Source organism: Meles meles, chromosome Y (genome assembly GCF_922984935.1).
Source record: "Meles meles chromosome Y, mMelMel3.1 paternal haplotype, whole genome shotgun sequence".
NCBI lineage: Eukaryota > Metazoa > Chordata > Mammalia > Carnivora > Mustelidae > Meles > Meles meles.
The window spans coordinates 3,531,085-3,556,992 of NC_060088.1; the positions used below are offsets into that span (position 1 = coordinate 3,531,085).

At 42.6% G+C, this 25,908-nt stretch overlaps 1 protein-coding gene across 4 annotated transcripts in view; it reads right to left on the reverse strand.

Moving 5' to 3' along the window:
- Window positions 1–25,908, reverse strand: part of LOC123935903 (neuroligin-4, X-linked) — a 295,963-nt gene that overhangs the window by 91,219 nt on the left and 178,836 nt on the right. For all 4 annotated transcript variants that reach the window (XM_045996731.1, XM_045996734.1, XM_045996732.1 and 1 more), the window contains one exon: window positions 24,772–24,924. In XM_045996731.1, coding sequence (XP_045852687.1) covers window positions 24,772–24,924 — 153 coding nt within the window. The remainder of the gene's footprint in view (window positions 1–24,771; window positions 24,925–25,908) is intronic.

Sequence of the window (25,908 nt, forward strand, 5' to 3'; positions counted from 1 at the left end):
CTATAGCATTATTGTATACACCATAGTACAGTATTAGTGTATACACATACTATATACACAGTAAATTCTAGTATACTGTATACTATACTGTATCATCTATACACTAACACGTAGTATACTACATTCTATATACTATATTGTAGTGCAGTATGCTATATAACTTCATGTCTATGAACTTACATTTATAGTAGCACATGGACTTGTATATAAGTGTATACAGTATACACGCATATGTGTATGTGTTAATATATAGTGTAGTATACGTACACACTTTTCCAAGTCTCCTGCCTGAGCGACGATTTCCTCCACCATCTCCCAACATCCCCTACCATCTGCCACCTGGTCTTTCTTTACGACCCCATAGGATGTCCCTGCACAAAAGGGGATCTTCTTTTGCCTGCAGCCAGACCTTGGAAATTCTCTTACAGAATGGGGAGGAGAGAAGTCACTGCGCGGGAACCAGAAGAACAAGGAAGGCTTGGAAGTCAGACAGCGGTGTGAGGAGTGGAGGCATCGCTCCCCTGGTCCTGCAGAGAACAGGCAGCAGAAAGATGCCTCTGGAGAAGAAAAGGACCCCAGGTAGGAGGAAGCTGGTATTAGACCCCATGTGGGAAGAAGGCCTAGGGTCTTGGACTGAGAGACGGGTAAGCAAGGCAGGGAGAAGAAGGGACTGCTGGAACACACAAGTGAGAAGTCTGCACATGGGCGTTCTCTCCCATAAGGTGCCCAGAAGTTTAAAAAAAAAAAAAAAGATTGTATTTTTCTAATTATAGAGAATTTGCAAGGATAAAAGCAATACCTTTCCTCTCATCCAGACCACCTGTGAATTTAGGGATATACAGAGGACAGCCTTTTCTCATACATATATATTATTTATATGATAAAATTGGAATTATGGAGTTTAAACTTCATTATTCTGACTTTTTAAAATCTGTAAGCATATTTTTTTTTAAGGATTTTATTTATTGGGGCGCCTGGGTGACTCAGTGGGTTAAGCCTCTGCCTTCAGCTCAACTCATGATCCCAGGTCCTGGGATCGAGCCCCCCACCAGGCTCTCTGCAGCAGGGAGCCTGCTTCCTTCTCTCTCTCGGCCTGCCTCTCTACCTACTTGTGATCTCTGTCAAATAAACAAATAAAATCTTTAAAAAAATAATAAAAAATAAGGATTTTATTTATTTATTTTAGAGAGAGAGAGAGCACACGCACAAGCAAGGGGGAGCAGCACAGGGAGAGGGAGACGCTGGCTGCCCGCTGAGCAGGGAGCCCCATACGGGACTCAATCCCAAGACCCCGGGATCATGACCTGAGCCGAAGGCAGACACTACTTCACCAACTGAGGCCCCCAGGCGCTCCTTTATTTTTTTTTTTATTTCATCATAAAACTTCATCTTTATGAATGATAAACATATTTTTCCATTCTGGTATATTTCATATTTTTTTTTTTTTTTGCTTAGTTAACATACAGCGTGTGAGCATAGTTTTAAAAATTTCTTTTGCTTTTTGCACCTTGGAAGTCTTTTTAATCTTTCTTTCTTTCTTCCTTTCTTCTTCCTAATTTAAATTCAATTAGGCAAAGGATAGAGTATCATTAGTTTCAGATGGAGTGTTCAATACTTTTACCAGCTGGGTATCACACCCAGTGCTCATCCCATCACGTGCTCTCCTTAATGCCCATCACTTTGTTTCTTCCCTCCCTCTACCACCTCCCCTGCAGCAAGGCCCCATCTGTTTCCTATATGTAAGAGTCTCTCATGGTTTTTCCCCATCACTGAGCTCTTCAAATCTAAGAAGAAATGCACATGGGGGGCCTGGGAGGCTCAGTGGGTTAAAGCCTCTGCCTTTGGCTCAGGTCATGATCTCAGGGTCCTGGGATCGAGTCCCGCATCAGGCTCTCTGCTCAGCAGGGAGCCTGCTTCCTCCTCTCTCTCTGCCTGCCTCTCTGCCTACTTGTGATCTCTGTCTGTCAAATAAATAAATACAATCTGTTAAAAGAAATGCACGTGAACATACGCCTTGGCTTTTCACACACGTGTCTGTGTAGGACGCACTATTATGTTCCGGGCCGGGTGGATTGGAGACCCTTCCCAGCATGGCTTGCCCATGGCAGCCGTCACTGGAAGGGAACAAGACACAGGAGTGACAGGTTGGTCTGTGGAATTGGGTGTCAGTGGTCTACAATCATCCCGATGTCTTTGCCCCAGGAAGACTCTTGCCCACAATGATCAAACTCAGAGAACACATCGTTCTGCATGGACAGGTCTTCACCAACCATGGAAAGTACAGCAGGAAAATGCAAAAGGGAAAGAAGTTGGTATAGACTGACTTGCTGCCCTCTGTGTAATTTGGCATATGTATGTTGGTTTATTCCATCCTCGGTCACCTGAGAAGGAGAAGCAGCAGCCCTTGGGACCTGGCTGCTGGCCAGGGGTTACCACGTAAACACAGGTGGGAGCTGGCTCAGCCCACACAGCCAGGCTGTGGAGCCGTCCTGCGGAATGTAAATCCTTCTTAACAGCAGCATCGGGCCAAAACACCAAGGGACACTCAGCGATCCCTTGCCAACGACAGGAACCGCTTTCATCTCATTTTTCCTCCTTTCGGATAAGCCATCATAAAATTACCCCACTTCCTAAGAGTTTGACTCCAAAGCCGTGCCTAGCTTCCCGGATTCTCCATGAACTCACTTCAAACAAGCCCACAACCTGTAAGTTGTTCCGGGTCCCTCTTACCGAGCACCCCATTCCCTGTGCGTTCTCCCCTGTTGGAAAGCGTCAACAGAGCTAACTTGATTCAAGTAGCGGGTCATTATCTGGCAACCTCTGTTGGAACAGTGCTAATAAGTTACCTGGGAAAATAACGAGGCAGTAGGAAGTCACCAAGTAGATGATGATGATGACGTTTTTCTTAATAGACTGTCCTCAGGGGGAATGTGTTAGCCAGCACGGGCTTCGTACTGTGCGTGGGAAAACGCGTCTCTGCCTGCAGAGTCAGTGGAGTTTCAGGGATGGCTGAAAGCTCACCCAGAATGATTTGACCTGCCAAGGGCAGCTCACTCAACATTTTCGGACAATCAAACCTTCTCTTAAATGTTGACGTTCCAATTAATCAGAACATGTAGCATGCCGAGCCCAAAGCTTGGGTTTTAGGAAACATCAATACGGTGTTGTTGACACCATACCCAGGTAATATGGACCGATGCTGGGCAGCTCACGCATCTTCTGGAATTGTGAGACTAAGGCAAATGACTAATTAGAAAAGTGGTGTAAGAGCTCTAAGGTTATATAATAAGGTTTGATCTATATATATAATCTCCTAAAGCAGCAAGTCCTACTCACGGCTATCCTCTCATCTCTACAGTTAAACCATGTGTATTCTGATCATATCTCCAAAGATGATCACCCAGGCTGTCGGTGGGAGTGCACACAACCCCTCTGAGCCTTGCAGTAACACCTAGTAAAGGAAAGCAAATAGTGTCTTCCCTTTAGGTGGGGTTGAATAAAACACCACAAGCAAAAATCTTTACACTATGACTTGGTGAAAAGTGGTGGTATCTCAATGTGGTTTTGATTTGACTCTCCCTGATGGCATTACCCCAAAGATACAGATGTAGCGAAAAGAAGGGCCATCTGTACCCCAATATTCATAGCAGCAATGGCCACGGTCGCCAAACTGTGGAAAGAACCAAGATGCCCTTCAACGGATGAATGGAAAAGGAAGATGTGGTCCATATACACGATGGAGTATTATGCCTCCATCAGAAAGGATGAATACCCAACTTTTGTAGCAACATGGACGGGACTGGAAGAGATTATGCTGAGCGAAATAAGTCAAGCAGAGAGAGTCAAGTATCATATGGTCTCACTTATTTGTGGAGCATAACAAATAACATGGAGGACATGGGGAGATGGAGAGGAGAAGGGAGTTGAGGGAAATTGGAAGGGGAGATGAACCATGAGAGACTATGGACTCTGAGAAACAACCTGAGGGTTTTGAAGGGGCGGGGGTGGGAGGTTGGGGAACCAGGTGGTGGGTCATAGGGAGGGCACGTACTGCATGGAGCACTGGGTGTGGTGCATAAACAATGAATCCTGGTACACTGAAAAGAAATTTTAAAAATAAATTAAAATTGGGGCACCTGGGTGGCTCAGTGGGTTAAGCCTCTGCCTTCGGCTCAGGTCATGACCTCAGGGTCCTGGGATCGAGCCCCACATCAGGCTCAGCAGGGAGCCTGCTTCCCCGACCCCCACCTCTCTCTGCCTGCCTCTCTGCCTACTTGTCATCTCTCTCTCTCTCTGTCAAATAAATAAATAAAATCTTTAAAAAAATTAATTAATTAAAATTAATCAGAAAGACAAGGTGACTTGATGAAAGACAGTAAGTCACCATTATACTTAGTGCTCTTAAGATCACTAGGAAACCCTGAGGGTTTCCTAGTGATCTTAAAAGAAAAATAGATTTTTCTGATTAAGATTTAACCATATATCATAGCCTTTAAAAAAAAAAAGGCAAAAAATAAAAAAGTAAAAAGAGAAATTTTTTCCGTAATAAAAGCAACAATTACCTCAGGGAGACTGGTCAGTTTGGCCTACATAAAATATAAATATTAATGCTTTAATGTATTGATTTGCAAAAGTTAAAAATATTTAAACTTGAAAAAATCATTATAAGTTTTCATAGCAAGAATATGGCTAGATCATAGCTATTGAGGAGTGGAAGTTTTTTGCATTTTGCTGTCTCTGTTTTAAACTTTTTGCAATCTGTTAGAATCATTCTCTGTAGAACAAGTCTAGAAAAATATTATTTGGAAAATTCTAGCATTTTGAGTGAAAATTCAGTAAATACGGTTTTTTTATTCTCATCTGTAACTCAGTGTCTCTCTGACATGTGTCTGATTTGGGCCAACAAATGAGAAGGTTGGCCAAATTTCTTCAGTCTGGTCTTTACTTCTCTTTAGGTCAGATGGACATTTCAAAACTAAGAGCAAAGATTGTGCTATTCGACACACATTCTTCAACTTTCTGTGACGAGTCCGACACACGGAATGTGTGTGAGGCGCTGGCCTGTGACACTTGGTACGCACGGAACATTGGTTATTGAATGCTGACTCCAATAACATTGAAATACACCTACAAGGAAGCCTGATCCAGGGAAATTTCCTGCCACAGCAGGTCTGCATAGTATCTATGACATGACATCCTGACGAACCCAACCCCTTTATTTCCGAATGAAAAAAACGTTCTCAACCTTGCCCAGGAACCCCTAGAATATTCCTGTGTACAACACTATGGAGTTGACACCAGCCAGGAGTCGTGAACCATTCGGAAGTGCCTGTGTGAATCGTACGAAGCAAACCAAACCGCATGAAAAGAAAATTCAGCCTTGCTGTATAGACAGAATCAGAGGAAAGACTGTGTGGTTCACTGAACTTACGTCACCAAGAAATGGCACCATTTGAAATGACTTTTCATTACGGCTGGAAGGGGCAGGCTGTGGCCAGGACAGGAAAGTCCTGAATTTCTTACAGCAAGTGGCCAAGATCCAGGTCACAGACGGTGATGAGAAACTTTCCACTTGCAGAATGAGTGGCCTCATAAGTAATGTGCTCTCGTCTTAGATCGGAGACACTGAAGCAAAAGGCATTTTGTCTGAGGATTGAGAAAATCCTGCCTCTCTTATGGAGCATTTCAGAAACAAGGAGAATAAGTCAAGATCCTGAAAAATGTTCTCAGAGTCGTGGCTTTCAAACAAGAAAACCAAGTCCTCCCAGCACACTGGGAAGGCAAACCAGTTACTAATAATACGTCGTATGAACCAAAATTCTATGAAAAAACAAAAGGCAAATCCATGATGAAATGCACTCGATTCTATTCTCTTATAGTAGAAGCTGTTGGATTTCAGCCACTCACTTCTCTTAAAGGATGCGGAACATATAAAATTAATTAATTAGCTTGGAAGGAACTAATAAGATCTGTGTTCATTTGCTACACTGCGCTGGGAGCTTCCCTAAATGAGGGACCATGTGGAACAAGCCAGATGCACACTATGAACTCAACAGGAATGTGTGCGCCATGTGTGAAAGGGGATTTGGAAATGAAACCTTTTAAAACCGCACGCAGATGTTTGCTTGCACACCATGAGTAAAGATGAAATCACATTTGTTCATAATGATAATGACTGCAACCTTTCTTTGCAGACTCAGGTGTGAGGATGACACAGATAACATTTAAATTATAATTGAACAGGATGGAAAATGAAGACAAAACTTGATACCATGTACTAGGTACTTCTCAAAATGGATACTATGTATCCAAGTAGATGAAAGCAAAAGCAATGTTTCACACACAGAGGGCTCCTGTTGTCAGAACTACAAATTATCCCGAGGACATGGAAACAATGTTGCATTCGATATGAAGGGTAGAGCCACAAATTCAAGAAAGTAAAAGTAGGCAAAGGTATGCTTTTCTTTTTTGACCACTTAACATAAAGTTGTGCAGTTTCCTCCTTCCTCAGCCTGTGTTGGTTTTAAAAACCAGGAAACTCTTGAGTCAGATGAATACAGGACTTTAGCAATAAATGTAACCCACCAAGATGAGGTGTCAAAATTTAACTAGATGTTTGGGGATTTAAATTACAGACTTTCACATGGATGTGTCAAGCTAGGATTCCAATTCAGCAAAAAAAAAAAAAAAAAAGACATGTGAACCTAGGGTGAGATGTTTTAGACCATTCAGGTTCACATAGCCCAATATAACCATATAGCTCTCTTTTTACATTTTATTTTCCCTTCAGGCTACCTGTAATTTTTTTTCATTTTCTTTAAAAAATAAATACTTGGCAAGGGCTTTATAGAAAACTCCAAGACAAAGTTCTGACAGAGGGCCTATAAAGATGCTCTCAGTGTATGGTGTGCTGGGAATGTGCATTCTTCCAAGAAATGCGGTCATAAGTGCATGTCTTGGGCCTCTAACGTGTTGTCAACAAGTGCCTGAAGTCATAGGCGCACAATGTTGTGACAAGCGTCCTAGATATAGAGAGGCGCCTGGCTGGTTCAGTCAGTAGAGCACACAGCTCTTGATCTTGGGGTCATGAGTTCAAGCCCCATACTGGGTATGGAGTTTACTTAAAAAAGAGAGTCCCAGATATAAAGACTTTTGAGATGGTGAACCATGTCCATCTCCCCATCAGAGAGCTTAGGTGTTCTCTGTCCTCCTAAACAAGCTACATTTACCCTCTGGCATTCAGCTCTCAGAGGTCCACAGCACCAGGAACAGTAGGTGGGGAAGGGCCCTTGCATGGTTCTCAAGCCCATAGGTTGATAATGATGAGAAAATAAGTGGGATGGGAACAGGGCTACCTTCTTGTCTCACTGTTGTGTGGGGAAAGAAAAAGTCAGAGGCAAAAATTCCTGATAGTTTGAGAAGCAACCGAATCCATGAGGATAAGTCCTAGTAGAATGTCGCTACTGAAAACCGCCCACTCATCTAGAATCCCAAACTGCATGGCAACCTTGGGAAAAGGAAAAATAACATTTTGGCATTTGGATGGACAGAATACTTCAGGGTTTATGAAGAACCACACTAAGAAAGTAGAAAACCCAGGCCAAAACTGATTCTTAGATGACGTTCATCATTCTGAAAACAAGTTCTGTGCACAAAGGGATTTTATTTGAATCCCGTGCGGTCTCGTCCACTTTTAAAATAATCACTCAAGGGGCACTTGGATGGCTCAGTTGGTCGGGCCAATGCCTTCTGCTCAGGTCATGATCTCAGGGTCCGGGAACTGAGCCCCACCTCGGGCTCTCTGCTCCACGGGGAGCCTGCTTCCTCCTCTCTCTCTGCCTGCCTCTCTGCCTACTTGTGATCTCTCTGTATCTCTGTATCTTCTGCATCTCTCTGTCAAATTAATAAATAAAAATATTTTAAATAAATATATACACAACAATAAAACAATCACTTGAGATACCAATATGCATTCAGTTAATGCATATCTGTAAATATTTAAAATCATTACTTTAAGGGTGCCTGGGTTGAGTCATCTGAGTCAGTTGAGTCATCTCAACTGAGTCAGTTGAGCATCTGACTCTTGATTTTGGCTCAGGTCATGATCTCAGGGTCATGAGATCGAGCCCCATGTGGGTTCCCTGCTCAGCACCGAGTCTGCTTGACATTTTCTCTCCCTCTGCTCCTCCCCCTGCTCTCTAAAATAAATAAAACAAATCTTTAAAAAAATACAAGAAAATCATAACTTTAGCAAGTGTAAAAAGCCAACGATGTATACCAGCAAGGTTGACGAGTTGGTCTTGGTGATTCTGGAGAAGTTAGGGTAGGAGATGAACAATGTTAAATTCACATAACAATTTGTTCCTTTTTTTTTCCTTTTCTTCAAACTCAGAGTGGTTTCCATTTAAATGTCAATGTCATGATTCCACAAAGTAAAGCCACACTTGCTAACAAAGCAGTGGGTGTAAATACAAAATAAAATATGCATGTGTGAACCCAGGGCCTTGTAAATGGCATGCTTGCAACAAGTGATTGTTGGATACATACCTAAAGGGATGGGTAGGAACAGAGAAGTGCATATAGATAAAAGTCTCTCGTTCCTTTCATTAGTTTTTAAGATTTTCTTTATTTATTTGAGAGAGATACTGCAAGCAGGGGGAGCGGCAGGCAGAGGGAGAGGGAGAAGCAGGCTCCCCGCTGAGCAGAGAGCCTGATGCAGGACTCGATCCCAGGACCCTGGGATCATGACATGAGCCAAAGGCAGATGCTTAACCAACTGAGTCACCCAGGCATCCCACATCTCTCATTTGTACCAGTTTTAAAGGAATTTGTGTAAATTAGGTATTTACCTAGTCAAAAGCATAGGGATTCCATTAGCACCTCAAATTGGAAAAGGCCATGTTTGACCTCATGATAAAATGCCTCTGGATGTAGCAGAAAGGGAAAAAGAGGTCCTTGGGGTCAGTTTCTTTCCTTATTTTATATTATTATTATTGTTGTGTCTGCTTTCTGTTTGGTTTGCTTATATGTTCCTTTTAAGAGCTGCTCTCGGGGTGCCTGGGTGGCTCATGGGTTAAAATCTCTGCCTTCGGCTCAGATCATGATCCCAGGGTCCTGGGATCAAGCCCCGCATCGGGCTCTCTACTCCGCGGGGAGCCTGCTTCCTCCTCTCTCTCTGCCTGCCTCTCTGCCTAGTTGTGATTTCTCTCTGTCAAATAAAAAAAAAAAAAAAAAAGAGCTGCTCTCAAACTGGGCTCCTTTTAGGAAAGCATAAAGAGGGGAGCTCAGGGAGGACCTTAGCCAGCTTCAGACTTCATTTTCTTGTATTGTGCTCAAATTCACATAGCATAAAATTAACCACATTAAAATATCCAACTCAGGGCGCCTGGGTGGCTCAGTGGGTTAAGCCTCTGCCTGCAGCTCAGGTCATGATCTCAGGGTCCTGGGATCAAGCCCCACATTGGGCTCTCTGCTCAGCAGGGAGCCTGTTTCCCCTCTTTCTCTGCCTGCATTTCTGCCTACTTGTAATCTCCCTCTCTGTCAAATAAATAAATAAAATCTTTAAAAACAATAAAAAGTAAAATAATAAAATAAAATGTCCAACTCAGTGGCACGCTCGCGGTCCCCATTTCAGCTGGAGTCATCCCTGAGCTAAGGTACCTTCACCTGCCCTCTGTTATCCGAAGACGGTCCTTTAGCTCTACACCTGAGTTTTTCTTCCATCACGTTTCTTCTCCCATTTGAAGTTCCGTGGGGATTAGCCCTGGAGGGGCAATCCCAAATGGATCCCATGCCTGGTTATTCACATGGGGTGGAGAATGAAGGTGGGAAGCCTCAGTGATAGTGCTAAGTGTGGAGAAGGAGGGGCCAGTTACGTGCTGGGTCAGTAAGAGGCATCCAGGAGCACACAGGGCAGGTGGAAGATGGGCAGGTAGGTGTAATCTTACCTGTGACGTACAGGTAAGTGACTGGAGAGCCCCACTGCTGCTGTGCAGGTTGCTCACATCAGGTAAATGCTTCTCTGCTGGCTAGCCATTGCTGCTGCCAGCAGCCCGAGCTGCTGTCCTGCTTGCTGTCCCATCCCCTAAGACCCTTCCAGGGTCCCCTCCATGATCCGGCAACCCAACATGTTACCCCACAGCTCAGTAAGCTTCCAGGACTCCAACATGCTACCTACCAAATGAAAGAATTTTGGATGAGGGGGTGGTGGGTTAGGGCGTCTACCGACTTCTGATTATAGCGTTTGTAGACTATGAACATCACAGATCTCGTTGTTGTCAATGTAAGCGATTAGTCATTCTGAGTTGCTAAAATCTCCATTTCTCAAGGAAGGATAGGAAGGTTCCCAAATGTGGACTTCAAAGGCTGGCCTCGGGATGAATTGTAAAAGGCGAGCACTCCCCGCTTCACAGGCCAGAGATTATGATTACCAGTTAAAATAAACAGAAATCCCACTGCAAATTCAAGAACTCATAAATTCTTTTTTTTAAGAACTCATAAATTCTAATCATTAATTCTAAATCATATTTGTACTGTTCATCTTTATGTGAAAGTGTGGAACAGTCTTGAAATTTATACTTTCACTGAGGCTAACATCCCCCCCCCCCCCCCCAACAGTGGATCTTAAAAATTCTCATCACAAGGGGTGCCTGGGTGGCTCAGTCAGTTAAGCATCTGCCTTCAGCTCAGGTCAGGATCTCAGGTTCCTGGGATGGAGCCCCACATCGGGCTCCCTGCGCAGCGGAAAGCCTGCTTCTCCCTCTGCCCCTCCCCTTAGTCGTTCTTTCTCTCTCAAATAAATAAAATATTTTTTAACATTTTCTGATCACAAGAAAAGAGAAATTGTAAGTGTATGAGGTAACAGATGTTAAATGAACCCATGAGGTGATCATTTCATAATATAGACACACATCAAACCATCATGCTGTACACGTAAAGCTGTTACAATGTATCATGTTTGTGTTCCCACTATTGATACAATGTATCACGTTGTGCACCCAAACCTGTTAGAATGAGTTGTGACTTGTGCCTAGATGTGTTACCGTGTATCGTGTTACAAACCCGAAGATGTTACAATGTCCAGGTCAATTATATCCCAATAAAAGTGGGAAAAAAAATCTCTCAGAGTAAAGAGGTTCTCTGTGTAAACTAATAAAGGAAGAAAGAAGCCTAATGAACCGGGCTAGTAGTATCAGAAGCTACTAGAATGTAAACCACAATGCTCTGCTTTTACTTTCTAGGAAATAAAAAATAAAGCCTAAGCATTCCCAATAACTAGGAATCCTATTTAATTACTTATTTTTTATTTTATTTTCACTGGCCAAATGCTCAGCTGGTGAGGCAATAAGAAGATAACATTTTTCCAGGGAAAAAAATCACCTCTCTGTGAGCAGTGGGCTCAGATCTCACGGGGTTTAGGCATCTCTGTTCATGCTATCCTGCATCCCACCCACCACCTATATCAGAAGACATCAGAGTAGAATCTGTCCACTTGTAAAGGCCACGTGTCATGCGTGAATCAGGCACAGGGCACCAGCTCCTGCCACAAGACTTGCCTACACTTGCATGTAAGGAACACCATCACCACTCATCTGTGTTTAAAACCAGACAAAAGTGTTAACTAACAGCAACCTGAGACAAGAGTGAAAATATGAAATAAAGAACATCACCTCACCAATCCTGGGTTCAGGCACACCAGAGCTGCTTCCAAGGGCGATGTGTAAAGTGATTGATTTGAAAAGAAATCAGGAGGCATTATAAGAAGGCCATTGATTTCGTTAAAAGTCCGCGAGTCACTTCAAAACTTCAGGTGAATTCGAATAAGTGCCTTTTTAAAAAACCAGTATTAACCTGGTATGTTAATTTTTAGGACCTGCATTTGGAAATGGTAAGTGGCCAACTTGCAATTCCCAGACAGGGCATTAAGGAGAATTAGTAATTGGATTTTATCATAGAGAAAAGGTGGAAAGAATACCGCAAAGTGATAGTTTCACTTTATATTCATAGCTTTGGAATTTTGGATGAAAATGTGAGATAGAGTCCTACCCATCGCCAGAACAAAGGCATGAGTTTTCTAGCTAATATGGGGCAGAACGCTTTTAAAACTAGGGGGGAGGCTTTGAAGTTTCAGAAAACAAACTTGATACTGAATGACTTCATTATTTGAAAGCCAAGAGGACACAAGAAGGAAGTGAAGTCACAGAAAGTTCTAGGTTCTTCAGTGAATGTGGTCTAGTGAGTGAAGGACCAGGCTTCATCCTGAGCCCAATAACACCCCAACACATGGATGGAAACACTGGACACTCTTTGTATCCGCACACACGGAAAGCACAATAATGACCTATCTGACAAATTTACGTACATGCATTGCATAGTGTCCTCCAAAAATTCATGCCTACTTGGAGCCTTAGAATGCCACCTTATTTGGAAATGGTTATTACAGATTTAGGTGGGCCCTGAGTCCAATGACTGGTTTCTTGATAAGAAGAGGAGACACAGGAGAAGCCACGTGAAGACAGAGGTCGAGATGGGAGGGAGGCAGCCACAAGCCCAGGGATGCCCAGAGTTCCTGGAAGCTGGAAGAGGCAGGAAGGACCCTCCAGGCAGGAGTCCAGTCCTGCCCCACCTGGATCTCAGCAGCCTTGCCCCGCCTGGATCTCAGAACTCTGGTCTCCAGGACAGGGAGAGAATAGAATTCTGTTGTTTCAAGCCACCAAGTTTGTGGTAATTTGTCAAGGCAGCACTAGAAATCTAATACATTGAAATTAGGATCACCTAAGAAACTTGTCAGCCATTTGCAATAAATTGAGACAGCCTTTGGAAAAATCACAATTATTATCTTCCTTACCATCGTTGTTTAAAATACCATCAGAAAGAGCCAAAGAAAGAAAATATAACAGAGCTCTCCTGTTTCAGTTTGTTTTTATAACTATTAAAATCTGATAAAAATATAAAGATATGCAGATTTTAAATTTTTTTTAATTTTTATTTTTTTTAAAATTTTATTTATTTATTTGAAAGAGAGAAACATGGTGAGAGAGTGAATACAAGCAGGGGGAGTGGGAGAGGGAGAAGCTGGCTGCCCACCGAGGAGGGAACCTGATGGGAGACTCGATCCCAGGACCCTGGGATCATGACCTGAGCTGAAGGCAGACCCTTAATGACTGAGCCACCCAGGCGCCTCTAAAATGTTTTTTTTTTTTTAAACTTTAGATTTCAATTCAAGATCATGTGCAGGCCACAAGTATAAATTGCCTCTCTTCAAGCTAAGCCACATGTTATGAAGATAAATCCTGAACTCATGACACCAGCGTAAGTAGATGTTTCGAGGAAAATGGAACCTTTCAGTATCTGTTGAAAAGAAACAGCTGCCAAAGTCAGAAGTGGAAATAAATCCAGTTTACATAAAATTCGGCATTCACAGATTCTGACAACCAGGAGTTCACCTGTACCGCAATTTAAAAAAAAAAAAAAAAAAAGTTCAAGCAAATACATTCTCTCTTTCATTAATTAGCTTCAACTTTGCAATGTAGAGTCAAACACACGGCTGCTAATCATCCAGAAGGTGTTGATTATCTGGTAGACACTCCGAAGACAAAAGGCAATGTGAACTATGACCCCAGCCCTCCAGGAGCTTAGAAATCAGTTACAGGAAGTAAACATTAGTCACAGGAAGAAACAAAGCCACATACCCCAGAGTGTGAATTTCACGGTTCAAAATTAATTGAGGGACAGGGAACAGGACGCCACGGTGACCCTCTGTTCCCAGAGAGGGGAAGTGTCCCAAAGCAGGTGGTTCTCCCTCTTGTGGATGTCTGCCTCTGTGATCTTCCTCACGAGGGGACACTGAGCAGGGACCGGCAGAGGCCAAGTGCACAGCTCACACCCTACAGGGTCCAGTACAGACCCCCACACAAAAGGACATCGGTCCAAAACATCAACGGTGCTGATCCAAGAACTCAGAAACAGGACATCCCTGATAGGCCAGTGGAAGAGGTCACGTCCTTCCCCAGGACGCGAGATTAAGAGAAATAGGTCTACTCTATGGATAAATGGAAACAAAACATAACGAACTTGAGCACCGGTATGAACATCGGGAAACAGAAGCCAACCCAGCAGCCTTTCATGCGTGGCACTCGACCATACTGTATGACACTGTGCATTTCATGAGATATGTCTGGTCTTTATTTTTTCCTCAAGGCAATAAAAATGTTACGTGCTCCGGGATTTTTGTTGTCTTTTCTGTGGACTGCACCATTCCCGGTGGAAGTCACCATGTGGAAAACAGCAGGACCTCAGTATGTATTTAAGGAATGAAAAATGAATGAATGAAATCCACTAATGTCTTTTTCTTGGCAAAGCTATCTTTGTAAGAATAGGACATGAGTATGTTATCACTTTCACCCTCTCTCATTTTTTTTTTTTAATTTAAATTCAGGGCTGTCCCTATAACACCTTGTGAATTTTGCATGCCAATTCCCAGCTGAAGGATGACTTGTCAATTTTTCTTGATAGTTACAGAGAGTTTTATGCCTCATGGTCAGTGAATAAATCCTCACTGCAATTTGGTTAATGCTGGTCTTCCCCTGATAGATGTATCAACCTCTGCCTTGTTCACAAATTTAGAGCCTCCAAAATCAGGATCAAATCGCCAATCATGGGAACACTTGTTGAAAGGAGCGTGTATCTGTAGACCTTTGGAGAGTGGTCTATGCTAACACACTTCCCCTATTTCTTGCATCTGTACACCAGGGGAGGGAAATGATTAGACAAGGCTGACATGGGGCACCATAGGGGTTCTGCCCTGGGTGGGCTGACGAGACAGCACTGGGATTGCACGAGGAAGGGATGGAAAGGGGCCATGCTGTTTGGGCAACGACAAAGAGTCATTTTCCAAAGCTGTGCCTATGTGAAGGTGAGCAACCAAGTTTTCAGATCTGTAAGGGGTTCGCTCACAAAGGTGAGTGAAAATTTCCCTCTTTGTGGTCAACGTTTCCAGTAACATGGAAACGTTTCCGCTGAAAGTGCTGGTTTTGCAATTTTTGGTAGAACTATGGTGTGGGTGCGTAGGAAGATGGGAGTGAAACGTGAAGGGAAAATGTCATGTGAGATACAGTTGGAAGAGCCATCACCCTCCCAGTGGGTACCTTCCATGTGGATGTCTGACGGCAAATGAGCTCCAAAGATGGTTGACAAAAATCTGAACAGAACGAGCCAAGAAAGTGAATTAGTAATGGGGGAAAAAAATGTTCCTCCAAGAAAATCCCAGGCCCAGATGGCTTCACTGGAGAATCCTAGCAATTGTTTAAAGGAGCATTAACACCAACCCTTCACACTCGCTTGGAAACCATGGAAGCGAAGGGGACACTTCCCACTCATTCTGTGGGGAAACTAGTCCCGTTACCAGAAGCTGACGAATGCATCAGCAGAACACAGATCTATGGATTCGTCTTTTTTTATGAATAGAGATGTGAAGTCCTCGAGAAAAAAATACTAGCAAACCAAATCCAGCAACATACACAAAGAATTATTCACTGGGGCCAAGCGAGATTTATCCCAAGAGGCTCGCTTCATTTAATATTCAAAAACGGCTTCATGTGATGTAGTGTGCTGATAAAAAACAGGACAAGAAACACATGTGGATCATTTAAAACATTGAGTCAAAATGGAGCAGGTTGAAAATAAGACGTAAGAGATACAACTCTTAGGCAAAAATACAGAAGTAACTTGGCATCCTCTTGGCTCAGGCAGACTCTTTATACAGAAGACAAAGAGCAAAAGCAAACAAACAGAAAAAACACATAAATGGAAGTGCCTCGTAATTATAACACATTTGTATTTCAAAAGGTACCAACACAAAAGTGGGGGAAAACACAAAATGGAAACACGTTATTTGCAAACCCTATATCTGATAAGAAACATGTATCTAAAATGTTACTTTAAAATGTGACCTTTAGCAATTCAATAAAAGCTAAACAAAAATGGGCAAAGGATCTGAACAGACATTTCTCCAAGGAAGATACATGGCCTGTGAGCACGTGAAAGGATGCTCGGTATCTTTAGGTTTGGGGATAAATGCACATCAAATATGATACCACTTTATACTGACTACATATATACAAATATACATTTATATATGACTACAGTCAAAAAGACAGATGTAAACAAGCATGTTGATGAGGATGTGGAGAGACTGGACCTTTATGTTGGTACAAATGCAGCCACTTTCAAAAAGAAATTGGAAGTTATTCAAATAGTTAGAATTATCCAATAACCCTTAGGCATGTACACAAGAGAGACACAGATGTACAGTCAGGTGAAAACTTGTACGTGAATATACAAGGCACCGTAACACCTAATATCCAAAAAAGTTGGGAGAACCCAAATGCCCATCAAAAGATGGATGGAGGGGCACCTGGATGGCTCAGTGGGTTAAACCTCTGCCTTCAGTTCAGGTCATGATCTCAGGGTCCTGGGATCGAGCCCCGCATCAGGCTCTCTGCTCAGTGGGGAGCCTGCTTCTTCCTCTCTCTTGCTGTCTGCCTCTCCACCTACTTGAGATCTCTGTCTGTCAAATAAATAAATAATATGTTTTAAAAAAAAAAAAAAAGATGGATGGATACACCAAACGCATCACAGCCATACAGTGATTTATTGTTTGGCATTAAAACATGACAAAGTCCTGACATGTTACAAGCTATGACATGCATGAACACTATAGACATTCTGCCCCAGGGAAGGAGTCAGATGCGGAGACCACACGGTGTGTGATTCCATTTAACAGGAAAATGTCCAGAACAGGCGAAGGCATAGAGATGGGATATTAGGGGTGGTCTAAGTCTTTGGGGGTTGGGAGGGATAGGTGCTGATGATAATGTTCAAAACTTAGGTGGGGTTGGTAGTGATGCCTCTCTCTGAACATACATAAGGCCACTGAATTGTATGCTTCAAAGCTGCACGTGGCATAGAAAGTACTTTAAAGAAAGGACACAGAGACGGTACAAGGGCAGACAAGCCCAGTGGCTCATTTATAAGAAGATTAAGAAGACAAGGATGTGTGAAAGCCATGAGAAGTGTTTGGAGGGCCATCAGAAATTCTTATGACATCTGAGTGGTTCTCCACAGCACAGTTTGGAAGAAATATGATTGAAAAGGAGGAAGTGGGCTAACGACAAGATCGGGGGATGAAACACACAGTAGAACTTAAAAGGAGCATGGAAAAATGAGAAGGAGGAGTGATAAAGTAGGTACCATTTGCTCAGGATGCTTTCTTGGGAAGATGGGACCAATGCACATCCTTTTCATGAAGAAGTACTGCAGAAAAGCACGAGTGATATTCCTAAATGAGGTCATTTGATGCTTAGGAGGGGCACAGACAGAGCAATGAGGGGGAAAGGTATTCATAGGTCCAGAACAAAAAAGAGAGCAGTGGGGTCATCGAAACTGTTATCAGGATATTTCGGTAAAAAGACAGAGGGTCACTTTGAAAGATGGAATTCATTCCTCTGTCCAAACTGGAAATATTTCCTTATTGCAAAAACTGTTCTCTCGATTCTGGTACAAGTCTTAGTTATATTGGGTAGAACTGATGGCTGTTCCTCCGGGAGATCAGGTCATACATACGCCTACAACAAAATGTGTTTTTATAATGCATTTACACTACCCACCTGTTTATGACTGTACCCATTTCATGGGACACAGCTTTCCCTCCATAACATCGGAGCCTATAATAAAAGCCACTGTACTGAATGCAGTGAAATTCAGTGCATATAATCTTGATTCAATAACAGAACCACCAGAGCCTTACAATTGATTCACCTACAAAAGACTTTAGCTCCTGCACATCCAACACCAAAGGATGGTTGCACGGGAAGTTCTAAAATATACCCATTTTTTTTTTTATAGTGGGCATTGCACATTTCATTCCAAAAAGCTGCTCTATTTCTTTTTTTTTTTAATTTTTTTTTTCTTTTTTACAGATAGAGAGAGAGAGAGAGAGAGATTACAAGTAGGCAGAGCAGCAGCCAGAGAGGGGAGGAAGCAGGCTCCCTGCCAAGCAGAGAGCCCGATACGGGGCTCGATCCCAGAGACCCTGAGATCATGACCCGAGCTGAAGGCAGAGGCTTAATCCACTGAGCCACCCAGGTGCCCCAAAGCTGCTCTATTTCTAAATAAAGAATACACTACTTTGTTAGATGCAACATGCCCAATCAATGTCACAATGTAACATTGTTGTACATGTAAAAATGTAATTTTATTTGAGAAATGCATTTATATTCCTAAGTGCACAAGGTAGCTGCCATATCCCAGTTACATTTTATTTTATTTTGTTTTATTCTCCCTAAGAAATTCCCTATGAATTTGCACTGTGCAACCACGTGACCTCCAACAACTCAAGACGATCAGCTGTTCATACACTTGGTGAGAAGAGAAATGAAGAAAACTTGCAAAAGAAAAAAGGGGGCTTGTCTTCGTATTAATAATCTGAAGACACTCTGATCCGAATGCAAACATTCCCAGAAAAGGACAGTTTTTAAGGTATATCCCCTGTGATTACTAACTCAAGCTTACATGATGCTCTTCAACCAGTTAACGGGAAATTATGTATTAATCGATTCTCCTATCAGGCCTGTCCCAACATTATGATTTCCAAAAATGGCGATGCCCATACGAAGAAAATGTCACCTTCCTTTAGGAAATTCTGAATCATTCATAAGGGATCAAGGAGATTCTCCACAGTGTGGCATAGGTTCGTCAATGGTTTCGTGCACTTGAGATGAAAAGAAAAGTCTTGGATTCTAACTTCTCCCCATCGTGACTTTCTTTACCCCAAAACATCATTTCATATTCCTGGGGGTCTCCACTTGCTACAGACATGGATGTCTGTCACCTCTAAACAGGAGAGAGCCTCTTTGCTTTGCTGTTTATGTACACGTTTCCATGAGGGCACCCTCCTCATTACAGAGTCGGCACCCCAATGCATTGGTTTCCATGTTTGTTCCCAGGCTCCTCTAAAGTCCCAAACACAGGATTTTAATCCTGAACGATGCCTCTTAACTTGCTGAATAAACCCAATCAATGCAGTGGGCATTTCAGCCACCAGGAGGCAGAACAGGAAAGCCCAAGCCAAAGGCCACCAAGGACAGAGCTAGACCATGAACTTCTCCATTCTTGGAGCTCACGTTCCACACCAGCAACAACAAAGACCAGATTAGGTGTTTCCAAGTGATTATTAAATGCATAGAAACCTACAGATGAAGAAGATGGTGACTGCAATATATTTAACATATTTTGGGCAGAAACATTTTTTTTTTCGTTTTTGCAAGGCCCATGCTACCTTGCACAATGTATGTGTGTTATGACTGATATCTGGAGAGTATCCCCCCCGTGCCACCTTCCAGCCTATCTTAGAGACCAGTGCAGCAGGGGAGACCCAGACCCTGTTTTCAGAAGGGGCTAATCCCTTCTGCTGCCCACCACAGATGATATTACACCGATGGTTCCCATACTTTCCACCCCCGACTTCCAAAATCCTGGTTTCGCATGATCCTGCACAATTCCTCTTGTCTCTGGATCCCCTTTCCTGCCATTTCTCCCATAGCCCTTGACATCTCTACTATTGTTTACTTTTCCCTAAAGGCAACACATCACCTCTCCACTCTAGCCATTGAACTTTTAACTGCATTTTAAATGCAACTCTTGGGGTGCCTGGATGACTCAGTGGGTTAAGAGTCTGCCTTTGGCTCAGGTTATGATCTCAGGGTCCCGGGATGGAGCCCCAGGTTGGGCTCCCTGCTAGGGCTCCCTGCTTCTCCCTCTGCCTCTGCCTCTCCCTCTGCTCATGCTCTCTCCATCTAGGTTGAAATACATAAATAAAATCTTTAAAATAAAAAATCAATAAAACAAGAGCAAAATAAAATAAAATCTTTAAAATAAAAAAAAATAAAACCAGGGCAACTCTTCCCGTGGGAAATAACGTTAGGGCAAATCTGCCAGGAGAGGAAACATAATGGGAGTTAGGAGGGTAGTGTCAATACGGGCAGATCCTTGAAGGAGGAAATTGTGTTTTTCCTTTTATCTATGCACTTACATGAAACTCTTGTCTTGATAAATAAGATGGGTTCCATTTGCAATTAAACAAAATCCTTAATAAGACATAGAAACAATGAAAAGACAACAAAGAGTCTAAGAAAACAATAAAGCACGGCCATTGGCAAATAACCAGCAACATGTTTAGCTCCCAAAGAAAGAGGGACACAGATGTTCTGCAGAGCACCTAGGATGGGTTGTGTGCATAAAGTTATTCTAGGGACCCACCAAACTTTTGTGGAGGCGAAATGTTCACGCATGGTGTACACAATATGCAATTCACATCATAGCTGTTTATAGGAATTGGTGAGTCCTGTATCCCAATGATTCCCAGACTCCTTTTATGGAATCTGACATGGAACACCAACATACCAAGTGCATAAGAGTAAGACTTCTCCCACCGACGTCAAAGAGCCGTCTCCAAATGCCGCCACCCATCCTCGATGTCAGATGGAAATCAAGACCCCACCAAGGAGACCAGAACTGCAAAGGCGAACACACCATTGCAACAAGCATATGGCTCCCATCGCCGTATGAATTTTAATCCCTGTGTCGTTTTTTCCTCTGCCAATAGACCGCCTTTATTTCCAACCATCTGTGTGTTCTAGTCGAAGTCATGGCATCACCGCACCTAAGCGAACGTATGCAATTACTGGCCCTAAAGACAACTTCAGCACAAGCCTACATACTTGTCCTGAGACAGAAATTTCAGAATAGCTACCGGCACCTGAAACAACAGGCAAGTGTCTCTGGTACTTTCTTTTTGAATTCTGGAAAAAGTCAGTTCTATAAACCCATGGGCAACATTTCCTATTGCTATCGCTGGAACACCCTGATAATGAATGAGTGAACGGTAACCCACTGGGAGGCGTCCCTTTCACCTCCCGGCTTTTGTTTCTATGTACGTACAGTAAGCAAACCCCTGCAAGGAGGTTTGCAAGCAGTAAGGGAATGGCTCCAGCCATCCATAGCCGGCCACACCGGAGGCTCTCCCTGAGTTTGCTGCCGATGCAGAGTGGTCGGAACGTTCTGAAGCAAAAATAATTGAAAGCACGCAAGAGGCATGACACGGCAGGGTAACCAACAAGGTTGTAAGTCCGTGGGAGGTAAATGGAATCAAATCTTTGAATGGAGGGAGAATTAACCAACTCAAGATGTAAAGGCAAATGGAAGACAATTAATGAGGGAAAGGAGAAGCAAGAGGCATCCATAGATAAATTCCAGATATTTCTATCACAAAGCATGAGAGAGGAGATTTCTCTTTTCTACCGAAGATCTTTGGGCACTTGTCATGAAAAATAAATAAATAAATAAGAGGTCAATTGGATAGAACTCAAGAATTGGATACATATACCTTCTCAATGACCAAGGTGTAGACCAGAACAAAGAAAATAAATGGAACATCCATTTGATCCCTAGCCTTGATGTAGGCATAATTAATTACTTTATAGGTATAAGCATACATCACAGCTAGCCCAGGATGATCCTGGTTTATTAACAGCATGTTAACAGCTCTCAACCATCCCAGACTAGCTGGTCAGTTATAGGGTTGATGGCCAGCAGGATTGTGTCACATGGTTCTGATGAAAGAAAGCATTGCTATTTCAAAAAGCAAGTGTGAAGAGCCTCCCATTTCTAGGACAAGGGTCTTATAATCATAATAATTATTATTTTTTTGATTAAGGTTCAGTTTAGAGGACGGTATTTTGCATTTATTAGCAATGACAAATCTGGCCCGTTGCCTCTGCTTCTGGGGATGAACAATGATATTAATAGGTTGTCCAGCCATGTTAATAAGAACGGAAATTACAAAGGAATGCAGTCTCCTGGATGCCGGTTGTAGGCTGTGAAACTTCCCACAATCACCTTGCAAGGCAGAGAACACGACAACGTTCAACAGAGACTCGGATGAAATTTGCTGCGTTTCTGCAGATCACAGCTCAGACCTCCGACATGGGGAAGAAGGTAGTTCTCTCCTGCCTCATTCTGAAATCTACGTTCACTCCATGCACCAGGCTCCTGCTTGTACCCCATAACTCCTCTTGTTTTAACCCTCTCTTTTGGGTGGGAAAACAGCATGAATTATGCCATAAAAAATAATGATATCCAACAGCGTCTTTCCATTTCTTCAACAGGAAAAGAGCATTTATGCGCTAACGACGTTTTGAAGAAGAAACTCAATATTTCATCATTCTGCTCAAAACATATCGACTTGTCTCAAAAGCACTAATTAGGACGTTCGTCGCCACACGGGTTGAGCCGTCTTATTGGATCATCGTTTTAAATATCTGGATCCCTGTAGTTTAAAAATAATTCTCAAGACTGAAAATAGGGACTTCCTTAAAGCTAAAGTGTGTGCCAGGGAGAGTTTTCAAGACGATCGGAGCAGTAGCAGGATCCGTAATGGAGATCAAATAAGTCACATTTAAGAATCTCTACTGCCCGTGTATAATCAGCAAAGTTGGCACATTTCACCCCAGCAAATAAAAGGGGGTCTGTGGTGTTCTTAGGGCCTCCACAGTAGCTCATTCGTGGAATGTAAATAGACTGGCATAGAAATTCTAAATTGATTCTTTGATTTCTCGGTCACCCATTACAGCTCTGTTATGTATCGGGATTACATTCCTTTTTTTTTTTTTTAACCCTCTGTTGCCAAATTTTTCAATGGGAAAGATTCAAATTTCGAAAGATTTCAAATTAGAAAAAAATGTCAAAACATTTCAAATTCAAAAAAACTTCACATGCATAATCCCTACAGCATTTTCTTAATTATATATATGTATACATGTACATATATTTATATATGTGTGTGTGTGTGTGTGTGTGTGTGTGTGTTTGCGTGACTCGCCCTCATAGCATTTTCCAGATCTGCACATTATTTTACAAACTGGCCCAACTCATCGGAGATCTTCACGTCAAGATGCATACTACAGCGTGGCTTGACATGGGGAAAATCAATTTGCCTTGAAATCTAACCTTTTAAGGGAACATCAACACATCACGCATGCAAGAGAACATTTTGCTACTGCAAGTAGCAAGAACTTGCGCAACGTCCGTTGCTTCATTCAGAAAACAGACCCCGGAGCTCCTCCTTGGTGGGAGGATGTTACACGGGGCCCCACACACTGCCCTCTTTGAAAAGGCTCTGCTCATGGCTCCAAAGCTGTTGTTTCCTCTCTCCACCTCTTTGTTAGAATGGACCTTTTGTTAAAGATCAAGAAACACGACTTCCTGTCGCAAGCACTGGTAGCCAGAGGGGCTAGCCAAAAGCTGCTGGAAAATACACACACACACACACACACACACACACACACACAATCAGTGCCATATGAAATTAACTAAAATGATTCTACCAAGATCTGGCTCATAAGACCTCTGCAAAAAGAGAAGAAATAAAATCACAAAATGAGTGGGCTCTTGAAGCTAATGCTTTTTATTTCCTTTAAAGTAAAAAAACAAAACAGACAAAGAAAAAAAAAAAAAACAAGGAGGAATTTAGAAGGCTTTCTCAATGCTCCAAAAGGCACCACGTTGCAGAACATCTGTGGGTGATTTCTATTTCTATATTAGAAATGCAATTCCACCAGTCACCCCCGCTCCAGGGGTCTCCAACTGCTGAATGTTCCACATGTAAATGAAAATAAAAATGTTCAAAATAAAATGAAAACATCAAGGTGAAAACAAAATATTCTTGCTAATTTTGCCCATTTGGAGAGAACGTTCTCAGCCATAAGTTTTATTTCAAAAAGCTTCACTGTGTCCTTATCTTTTTATTTTACTGTAAACCACACTACAATATCCATGTTTCCTTCTGTAGAGTCACACTGTGAAAGACTCAATTTCCAGCACCATGTTTATGCATTGTTGTCCTGAAAACATTTTTACCCGCACCTAGGAATATCAGTCATAAAGCATACAACAAGAAGACAAAACTGCCAAAGACGGTAAATCTGAAAATATTGCCCCCGACTAGATATATATTTTTTCTAAGCTCTCCACTGGGAAAAAAATGAAGGAAACATCAGAACAATGGAGAGCTACCCTGCTGAATTTCCATGAACTTAGCCAGTGTCCTTTTATGGTAAATCATAAACTGTTGGCAAAAATTCAACCAAGAGCTGAGGTCCATTGTGTGCAAATACAACAGTCCTTGTGACCCCACAGCAGGGGCCCAACACACACAGAAGATAATCAGTTAAGGAATTAGGTGACAAGTTTTCCAACACCGGAGAAGCTAAATAACATACCTACTTAACCACAGAAGAAAGCCCATGTCTATGGCCATCATCACCTGTTACCAAAGGATCACCCCTCGGCAAAGGTGTCCACTCTACAGAGCTGCGTGGCCTCCCATGGTATTCTCACAACCCAACGAAAGAAGAGCACGTTAAATAAAGTTTCCTTTTACTTTGGCGACCTTGGAGCCTGCCATTGTTTGAGGAAGAACAGAGGTTCCCTGAAATATAATTTAAGAGTTCAACAGCACCAAGCTAAGAAGGCAGACCGAGCTACAAACATTTCTTGCACCGTCCAGGAAGCACAGAGAAGTAGACCTTCATACCCATTCCAATGGGTTCAAACCAGTTCAAACCATGGCTCAAACCGGTCAGTCCCCACGCAACGGAAAGCAGGGCCCGTCTGTCACCGCGTCTGGTGCGGCCTTGGCACGACGCAATCACTTACCTAGAATGCCCAGCCGGTAGTTAATGGTTATCACGATGACATTGCCGTAGCTTGCCAGAACGCTCCCGTCTATCATATTGCCAGTGCCCTCCATGTAAGACCCGCCGTGGATATAGACCATGACCGGCTTCTTACTGTTCTGATCATGGATGTCTGGAAAAAAAGCCAAGTAAGGAAACACAATAAAAAATCACACTGATTAATGGAGGCTCAGGACAAGGGACATGGACTACTTTTCCCTATTTTGGCCGGAATCAACCAGGTGTGTGTTTTTGAGTTATAGGCACATTCGTAAGACTGCCTAAGACAAGGGGTCAACGGGATGACATTTTCTAGTCCTAGAAATGGTACTTTGAGAAGCACACAGACATTTGAAGTCATATGAGTGCATTTGTACATTTCTCTAAAACACTGAAATATAGAGAACTTAGATGAAATACTTCCTTCCTGAACAGGGCTCGCGTCCTAAAAGCTGACTTATCGAGGAAGCACATGGCATGATGTTTTCAGCCGCGAAGTAAGTGTGAAATCAACTTCGAAATGATCATTGATCTTTACGATGACGGCCCTCTTCACTCAAAGGTGAGCTTACAGGTTCATTTTCAGCTTCACAATGAGCACACAAGACTAGCTTCAAACACAAGACTTCAATGCTCAAGACAGGACAGAAGATGATGAAAACCAAAGAAAGGGCGAAAAATCATCAACAGAACAGAAATGAGTACCCCTGAAAACAAAGCAAAACGAGATGCCCAGGCAAATGTGGTTGTTCTCATTTACCGGCTGCAGGCACAGCTCAACACATTGAACATGAAAGCCACGTAATAAAAACAACACAAGACTTCTGCCTCAAGATGGAATTCGTGAAATGTTACGTATTTTCACGGAAGACTAGAAACTCCCATTGTGATGTGCAACCCGTGGTACCCTTGGTCATCCCTTTGTTCCTTTACTGAGCAGTGACGTAAAAGCTACGTTTTGCAATGGTCTGTGAGCACAGAAATTCAGAGACCATGTGTCCATTTGTGGAAACGGCTTTCTAAAAAGGTTGATCACATCATCTGTTTAATCAGTCCTTATGCTTATATTGAATGGTTTGGAAGACTGACCTCAATGATATTTATTTCTGAATCTCTC